At 46.4% G+C, this 9,220-nt stretch overlaps 1 protein-coding gene across 2 annotated transcripts in view; it reads left to right on the top strand.

Annotated features, from left to right (window-relative positions):
• Nucleotides 1–2,373: 2,373 nt before the first annotated feature.
• The window catches only part of Eogt (EGF domain specific O-linked N-acetylglucosamine transferase), a 36,506-nt gene continuing 29,659 nt past the window's right edge, over nt 2,374–9,220 (top strand). The window contains exons 1-4 of one of the 2 annotated variants that reach the window (XM_050149332.1): nt 2,374–2,511; nt 4,641–4,864; nt 6,060–6,160; nt 6,998–7,106. In XM_050149332.1, coding sequence (XP_050005289.1) covers nt 4,655–4,864; nt 6,060–6,160; nt 6,998–7,106 — 420 coding nt within the window. In that variant the 5' untranslated portion in view covers nt 2,374–2,511; nt 4,641–4,654. Of the gene's footprint in view, nt 2,512–2,768; nt 2,911–4,640; nt 4,865–6,059; nt 6,161–6,997; nt 7,107–9,220 lie in introns of those variants that run through there. The other variant, XM_050149333.1, reaches the window with a different exon arrangement.

The following is a 9,220-nucleotide window of genomic DNA, read 5'->3' as shown; positions in this document are numbered from 1 at the left end:
GTTTGAGGTGGTTCCTTTGTGTTACATGTAGCAGCTGGGGAGAATCTAGGTCCATTTCAGTTTTCAAGGAATGCTCTATTTTTTTTTTTAATTTTCTTCCAAAATCACTTGTCCTTGTATACCAATATTCCTTCCCTTGCGTAAACATTTAAAATGTTCTCTCACCTGTGAAGCAGTACATTCGTGTTTGTGCTGTACCCCACAGGCAAGTGACAGGTTCCTTTTCCACGCAGTGATGTGTAGTGCACAGACACCATGGATTCCTTGCTGCACTTAGGGCTGGATTTGGTTCTTTCCTTCATCGTGCAGCAAGTGCCCTCAGCCAGGAAGTGACACTTGAACTACGCTAAAAAAAAATCTAATTTTATTATTTGGGATTTGTTGTGGTAACTGAAAGTTAACACAGCACAGCTAGCTTAGACACTCACTTTCCCAATTTTCTCATGGTGGCATTTGAGTTTATCTTAATATCAGTTTGAAGAGAGTCAAAAATTAAAATTGTATGACTTATTTTGGGGAAATTGGGAATGGCTGTTAACAGTACATACAGAACTCAGTTTCATTTGTAAAATCACATAACTTGTTTCCTACAAATCTCAATGACTGCTCAGTATGTTGGTATCAAAAAGAGCACCAAGTAGATGGCTTACCAGTTTGATTAGTTTGTCTCAGATTAATCTGTTTAGAAACCTTTCGCCTATTGCAATGTGTTTTTAATTGTGTATTATTGCACTTCAAAAGAAGCTCATTTAAAGTTGGTTTAAAATGACTACACTCGTTTGTTTTGCATTTACTAACAGAAAAGTTGCATTTCCTGACACAATAATAGGCTGAAAGGAACATTTCCCAAAGTCACTGCTGCAGTAAAATACACGAGGCCCCGGGTTCAGTTGCCTTTACTAAAACGAGGTGAAGTCATGATGCTTGCTAGTGTAAATTAGTAGCTTTGAGTTCAAGTCCTAGTACCCCGCATGGCAAGTCTTGAATCAGACTTAATGGTTGTCTCTACCACGTTCTAGAAGACATGTTGGAACTGCAAGGTGCCAGGAGCAGAAAAGAATGGAAGATTCACATGCAAATGATCATGACCACATAAACAAGCAACAAGAATAGAAATAATCATGAAATAGCAAAATAAAAATTAGAGTAGCCTTTGAACTTAGGCAGTTCATGGACAAGTAAAACTCCGTGGAATCTCCCGCATCTTCAATACCCACCAGACAGTGGGCCGCTACGTTCAGTTTCATTTGAAAATCAAGGCAACGACTCTGGAGGAAAAAGCAGTAAAATTCCAGCCCTAGGTGACATGTAACAGCCTCTGCTCTCGGGTGCTAGTGACATGCCTGGAGGAACTGCCACAGATTTGTAGCTGAGTGTCCCGCATTTGGGGAGATGTAGGCGGGTGTCCTACGTTTGGAGAGATGGAGATGGGTGTCCCGAGTCTGGGGGGAATGTAGGCGTGGATAAGCTAGTCTCGGTAACCTTAGCTGATGGGTGGCCAACAGAGCCCTCCAGACAATCGGGCCGCTGGGTGTGGCTTGGGTCACTCCGGTCCGCCCTGGAGCCCCAGGCCAAGGTGTCGCGGCTGCTCCCGGGCGCCCCCTGGCCCGGTTTGGGCGCCCAAGGTTTCCGGTGCACGGCCGCCGGCGGTGACGCCTTGCTGCTTGGGAGCAGCCGCTGCTTCCTCACAACCCAGCTGCTGGTGGGCCTCACTCCGTTTTCGCCTGCTCCCCGCCAGCGCCTGCACCTCCGCAAGCCCGCAGCAGGATACCGGGGCCTCGATCCCGGTCAGCGGCCTTCAGCTCACCCCCCTGGAGCCTGCTGGTGGCCGCGGGCAAGGGCGACGTCTGGCCAGGCCTGCCCTGTTGCCCAGATCCCCATGCTGGGGCGGAGTCACTCTCCAGATCTTCCCCTCGACACACCTGGAATTCTAGCCCGCCCTGCCGGGACAGTTCGGTTTCCCAAGCAGCCCGGGCTAGGGCTGGCTGCTGCCGGACCTAGGAGGCTGACCCCTTCACACCAGGGAGGGGTTGACTTTCCGGAGACAGCCGGGGAATAACCACCTCGGGCGCCTCAGGCAGCCAATCCCTGTCTGAGCACCGTCTGCTCGCTCACCTACCTTGGGACTAGAGTCTTTGAGAGCCAGGTGCACTTTTGATCTGACCACCGCTGGCTCCGTTGCCGAGCTTTGCCCAAAGCCACTCATGTGGTTGTCTCTGGTGGTAACCCCAGGTCTCCCCTTTCACGTTGTTCAGATTTTTACCTTTTTCTGCCTCTCCTTTTAGGCCTGTGGAAATCCAATCCAGCCATACACGAGTGGAACGTGCTCGGCAGTTTTGTGGGAAAGGACGCAGTAGCCTCACCTACTAAAGCTTCCATTTGCTGGAACTGGGCATCCACCCATCCCTGCCAAGTCTTGCGAGAGGACTCAGCTCCAGGAAGACTTTCTGCCAGGCCCCGAGGTTGTACTTTCATGCTCCACAGCCACCATCACCCAGCGTGTGCAAGTGGGTACGTGCCCTCCCTTGCAAAAGTCAACTGTCTGGTCTGCCTCTTTAGATTTTCCCCATGGCCAAGGATTACATTTCTCCGCGAATGGCTGAGTTCAGCTAACCTGTAGAACTCATTGCCGGGCAGTGGATTTGGATAGCCGAAATTCAGCACTTAGTCATATCCGTGACTTTATGAGGGAAAGGGTGAGTCCAAGGACTGGGTAGCTCACTGTGATCCCGAGATTGGCACTGGCCCAGGTAGCCCTGGGAATCAGAGAGCAGGATTACTGCCCTGAGAACCGCGAACAGACTTTGGTGCTAGGAATGTTTTCTCTGCTAATTGCCCAGTTGTTCTGTACTGAGTGATGTCGGTGTGGAGTGAGCAACCTTCTTCACGCTCATCACTAGCCTCTGCTCTGTGAGTTACTGTGTCCAGGGCCTCAGTGCCCTTCTGTGACTTTGCTTTGAGAGATTTGGTATTCATTCAATAAGGAAGATCAAGCATCCTGAGCCAGGGTCTCTGGCTGAGGGCTTTCTGGTTATTTTTTCTCTCTTAGTCGTTCCTTTCCGCCAAAACAGCGCTGAATAAGGTCTCTTGTGGCGTGCTTCTAAGGCAGTGTGCTTCATTTCTTTCGGGTTTTAAGCTATCCAAAACATCAGCAGCTTCTATGTGATTCCAAGGATTAAAGAGTTACGTATTTTCATTGTTAAGGGGTTATTATTTCTACCAATATGCATTTTACATATTATAATTTTACAATATAAATTTTACAAAATCGCTAGTAATTTGCTGTTATTCGAAATTCCAACTAAGAAATTTCATTTGGATTTACAAGGGTGGCTCCCAAAGTAAGAACTCTTCCGATACTGCTCAATCCTCAAACGACTTGCTCCCAGGATCAACAGAGCAGCCTGTGTGTAATAGTGAAAGCTTATCTTAAAATGTTGTGTTGTCCTTATATCCAGGTAAAGGATATAAGTCCACTTTACTGTGGACTGGCCCAGGGTGTGATCAGTTATCTTGGAAGAGACACGTAGGGAAAAAGAAGCCTTGCTGCCAGTAAAAGGGGTAGAATGGTGTGAGGTTGTCAGGGACGTATACAGACTTGAGAGATAGGGTCTGTCCTGGGTGGGTGAGCAGAAACCCAGCAAATTCTTGACCATTGTCCTTTTTCACAGTGCTAATGCTTTGTTTAGACCTGTATAGGGAGATCTGAAATGAATTCTTTTCTTCTGAAATCTGATGATGGCTAGTTTGTGAGAGAAACTGACAGTAGACAGTTGGCGGGGGCTGGGGAAAGCTCACAAACTTTAGCGTGTGCCTAACAAACGTGAGGCTCGGAGAGGCACAGGGTGGCTGAGCCTTGTCCACAGCTTTAATGATGGAATATCTCGGCGCCTGGGTTTCTGTGGCAGGGAAGGTGGCTCAGACTAGGCAGGTTGGCACTGCAGGATCACAGCCATCTGTGGTCCTTTTTTCTGGGCACCCAAGGGGATGTGAGGTAGAGAGGCCTATGTCTGTATCCACTGTTCACTAATGTACACAGAAGAGTTCTGGGGTCTCTCTGAGTAATCAACCCTGAAATGTGCCAAGTTGGGGTGGGACATATTTCCCATACTTGTGCACCTCGCTCCTAGCACAGTGCTCGGCATGTAGCAAGTGCTCGATGAATATTTGGTGTACAAAGAAACTTGATTGGTTGACACAGTGAAGTGTATAGTAATCGTGCCTAGCCGTTTAGTGTTTCTAGGGGATTTATTTATTTCCTGTGTGGAACTGGGGGTTGAACCCAGGGCCTTGTACATGCTAGGCAATCACTCTGCGACTGAGCTATACGTCCAACCCTAAAGGGGGATTTGAAAATTTTAAACAAGGTGCTATTTTAAATTTCTTTTGTGTGTGTGAATTTCACACACGCATACAATGCATTTCAAATATATTTGCTCCCAACAGCCTCCCAACTTCATATCCTAAAAGGTGAAATGAACCTGGCTGGCTTTGAACTCACAGACATCCTTCTACCTCTGCCCATGTGTTGGGTGGGATTAACTGTGTGTCCACCCCACCTGTCTAAAGAGGCTTTCTTAGTCACAGCCGTCTGTGTCTGCCATGGCCATTAGTGATGGTGTTTACAACTGTGTCTCTAGGTCTGCAGGTTGCTATGTTAATGCTGCTTGTCTTTGGAGTATTGCTTCATGAAGTCCCACTGAGTGGCCAAGATGAGGCTCATTCTGAGGCTGACAGTGTGCCAGGCAAAGCCCTGTATGACTACTCCAGCCTCCGCCTCCCAGAGAAGCACATTCCCTTCTTCTTGCACAACAACAGGCATATTGCCTCTGTCTGCAAGGAGGATTCCCGTTGTCCATATAAGGTAGGTCTCATTTCTCCTCATTCATTTTCTCACGGTCAGCATGCTAGTTTTAGCTTTTTTTTCATTTATACTCTTTTGTATTTTTAGGTTCATTTTTGAGTTTAGCATACAAAGCAGCGTGTTTTATGATGGCATTTTTATACCTATGTTTTCTTGCATTCCTACCTTGCTCTCATTCGTACAGAGATGCAGTTTTGGCTGGCTCGTTATTCTGTTTCGTAACTCACAGCGAAAGCTGGGCTTCTAGCATTCGCCGTGACTCAATCACTGTTCTCATTTCATGTACTAGTCCTGAGGGATGCAAATGATGTTAAAACTACATCCCACTCACAAGAGAGAAATTCAGCATCAGTACCACAGTGAAAATTAACAGGCAACTAAAGCCATCTTCATATTCAGAAAAACGAAGTGCTTGAGGTTTCAGGAAGAAAAGAACATTTTGCCAAAGTAAAGAATGTCACACTTCCCCTCTCTGCACTTAGGCAGCTAGCTTCTTAGCCCTTCGTTTCAGAAGTCACACCTCTACCTTGGCTCCAAATAAGTGAGATCCTGTGAGCTTGGAAAAAGCTCAGAACCCATTAAGATGTCTCCGGAGGCTTTAGAGATCAAAGCAGGGCATTGTAAGAGACTTCCTTTCCCATGGTGCTGGCACAGGAAGCACATGGAATCCGACCAGCATGGCTCTTGGGCCTTGCAGAACAGCACTGGCCTCCAGGGCTGGAGAGCTCTGACCTTGTGCTGTTCCTGTTGCTCTTGATGGATGAGGGAAGTCACTGAGCCATCCTTTTCACGGACTCCTTTAGCAACAGAAATGCCAAAGGATATGGGAGTTTTTGTTTTTGTTTTTGCTCCCCACCCCTCCTAGTGACTGAATATAGAATCAGTTTGTTTCAGAGAAAGAAAGAAGACAGTCCCTTAAGATCACTCAGGAAATTCTAATTCAGGTTGTCTTTGGTAGTCTAACTAGAGCCTGGGCTTTGGTTATGGAGCAGATATGGAGGAGAGAGTAAGGACAATTGTGGAGATTCTGCCCATCTCAGAATGTTGCATATATGTGTTTGTGTGTGTGTGTGTGTGTGTGTGTGTGTGTGTGTATGAATGTAAGTGGGAAACATTCTGTCAAGAAAGGCCGAAAGTTACTTCTCACCATCAGAGGTTTGGAGATAATTCTAAAGGTACAAATTTTATGTTCTAGACACATCTAGGAAATCTAAACTACTGCTGGGGTTATGAAAAATCCTGCAAACCAGAGTTTAGATTTGGTTACCCGGTTTGCAGCTACGTCGACATGGGATGGTAAGTCTCCTTATTTGGAATCCCCTCCTCCCGTCTGAGTCTGTGTTCTTTGAAGTGCATGTTAGATTCTCTGGCACATAGTAATTCCTGAAGATGTTAATTTACTTACCCAGGTCCCAGGACATGAATTCAGTCCATCTCACAGTGAGAGAAATAGCTGTTATTTCTTCTGTCAGAGAGAGAAACTACATTGACATTAGAACCTCCCCCTGTATATGCTAAGAAGATGAACGGGAAGCGTCTTACGGATTGTGAAAGAATAGCTAACTATGCCCAAGGGCAAGTCAAATATAATTAGTAATCCTAAGCACATGGGTAATGAGTTGGGCAAAGGCAACATGGTAAATAACACTTGATTTTCTTTAGTTCCAGATTACCCCAACTTCATAGATTTCTGTTGTGCCTTTTTATTATAAAGGAATTGTCTGTGAATAATTTGTTTGGTATCTTTATGTACATGGTGATAATTTTAAGGGGAACAGGGGGAACTGTGATGGCTTACTTTAAAAAATAAGGTACAAATAGACTTCTAACAATTCAATTGATAAAAAGAAAATTCAAGACCAGAAAAAAGAAAGTAGATGGGATGGGGGTGGAAAGATGACGTAGCAGTTAAGAGCACTTGCTGCTCTTTGTAGAGGCCCTGGGCTCAGCTCCTAGATCCCACATGGTGCTCACAGCCTTCTATAGCTCCAGTTTCAGGGGATCTGATGCGTCTCCTTATCTCTGTAGGCATTAGGCATGCACACGGGAACACATACATGCATACAGGCAAAATACTAATAGACATAAAATAAAGCTTAAACAAAGCCCTGAGATCTCTTTCTTCGCTAATAGGACAGACACTCTGGAGTCAGCAACGGACCTGTTCTGGAAGCAAGCTGACTTTGGCTATGCCCGAGAGCGACTGGAGGAGATACGCATGCTCTGTCAGCCAGAGAGAACAGTGAGTGTCCAGCTGCTTGAGTAAGCTTGCTTAGTTTAACTGTTTATTATTTGTTTTATTGTTTCGCTTGTAATGTAAGAACAAGATGGCCCACTAATATAGCTTCTCTGTGTAGCCGAGGCTGGCCCCAGACCCACGGTCTTTCTGGTCCGTCCTTGGTACCGGACTCACAGGCAGAAACAAGAAGTGGAGCTGTTACAGTCAGAGACTGGGCCCTGAGCAGCCTGAACAAGCTAGACCCATTCCACTCATCATCTAGAGAACGAAAGCAGGCAAGGACTAGTGAAAGGCAGAGAAAGGAGGTTTATTCCGCGCGGTCACACTGGGAAAGGAAGGGCAATAAAGTGGTTTAGTGACTTTCTCCATAACATCCTCTGTAGTTGTTGGTTTTCCTTTATTCTTTGCTTTTTTTCTTTTTCCTCTTTTGACTTTTGCAGGGGAGGGGAGCAACACCCAGCTCCCAAATCCATCACATACACGGAGGTTTATTCTTAATTACAAATGCCCAGCCTTAGCTTGGCTCATTTCTAGCCAGTTTTTCTTTAATTATCTCAACTACCCCTTTTCCTCTGGTTTTTTTCCTTCTTACTTCTCTATATCTTATTTTCGCTCTTACTCCCTGGCTGGCTGGGTAGCTAACCCCTGACTCTTCCTCTTTTCTTTCTCTTCTCCATATTTCTTCTTGTATTTATACTCTCTCCCTTCCATTTAATCTCTCCCGCCTCGCTATTGGTTGTTCAGTGCTTTCTTAGACCATCAGGTGTTTTAGACAGGCAAAGAATCACAGCCTCACAGAGTCAGACAACTGCAGCATAAACAAAAGGAGCACACCTTAAAACAATATCTACAACAACCCGCCACACACAGCCCATCCTCAGGGTAGGGCATGAGCTTGAATCTTCAGTAGAGGGCAGCAGGCATGTGTCACGGAGCAGGCGCAGTAACAGTGTGGTTCTGCTGGTCACTGCCCCAAAGTCTTTCCTACTGGCCTCTCAGTGAGCCATCAACTAGAAGGAAGTTACTGCCCCTGCCCCCCCCCCCCCCCCCCCGTCCCCCCCCCCCCCCCCCCCCCCGTCCTCCCCCTCGCTTCTTCATCCCTACCCGCTTTCCCTCAACCCCTTCCCCCTCTCCCAGACTGGCACCAGGTTACAACCCTTTCTTCTCCGGACATGAAATTCCTGAGGAAATTCCAGTTCCTTGGGGACTATTGTTTCACTCCTCTGTGCTGCACAAGAAGAGAATGAATGTCTTCATTGCCGGCAGGGTGGTGGCAGCTCAGAGTTGTGCTCACTCTTCCCAAAGAGGTCACTTTGTTTCCTCTACAAGGCCCACCCTTTTTACTTCTGTATCAGAGAGTTATATTTTGAGGCAATTAAAATAGGTTTAGATTTAGACCTCCCCCCAACATGAGCCAAAGAAGGAAAGCGGACAGATCTTATCTTTACAGATTGTTTGTCAGTTGCCTGGGACAGACACCATGGCTGGACCATTACTGGTCTGTATTTGTTCAGTCTTGTGTGTAGTTCAGTTTGACTGGCATAGTGATTACAGCAGGGCAGATAGACTGATGTCACTTTTCTAGAATGACAAACAGGGCTCTCAGAGGAAGTAAGCAGCTTCTCCTAGGCTTCACAGCTGTCTTGTAGAATATGTAACTATATACTTAGAATTGAAAGGCACATCTGCACGTGTGTGTGTGTATGTGTGTGTATGCACGTGCACGCACATGCTTGTGTGTGTGTGTGTTTCTCATCATCACACTCCAGCACAGCCAGGAAGTGGTTTTAAGTAGTAGATATGAAAGTAGGTCTTTGACTACAGAGTTCAGATCCTGACTCTTGGGCAAGGTCCCCAACCTGAAATAGAAGTCTGTTCCTCAGCCTTAAAGCCATGCTAACCTTGCAGCATGCAATAGGGATAAAGTGAACTTTTGTATATAAGAAGTCTCAACATAGACTCTGGCTGAGTACCTGAGTTGACATCCCCAGCATCCCACCCAAAGTAACCTGGATATGGCCATGCAGAGGCAGGAGGATTGCTGGGAGCTTGTTGGATGGCAGCCTCACTCCAGGTTTAGTGAAAGCCCTGTCTCAAGGGTATAGAGCAGAGAATGA

The sequence above is a fragment of the Alexandromys fortis genome, unplaced genomic scaffold (genome assembly GCF_014885135.2).
Source record: "Alexandromys fortis isolate MF-2015 unplaced genomic scaffold, M_Fortis_MF-2015_v1.1 scaffold_48, whole genome shotgun sequence".
Lineage (NCBI taxonomy): Eukaryota > Metazoa > Chordata > Mammalia > Rodentia > Cricetidae > Alexandromys > Alexandromys fortis.
This window is presented reverse-complemented; position numbering and strand designations above follow the sequence as displayed.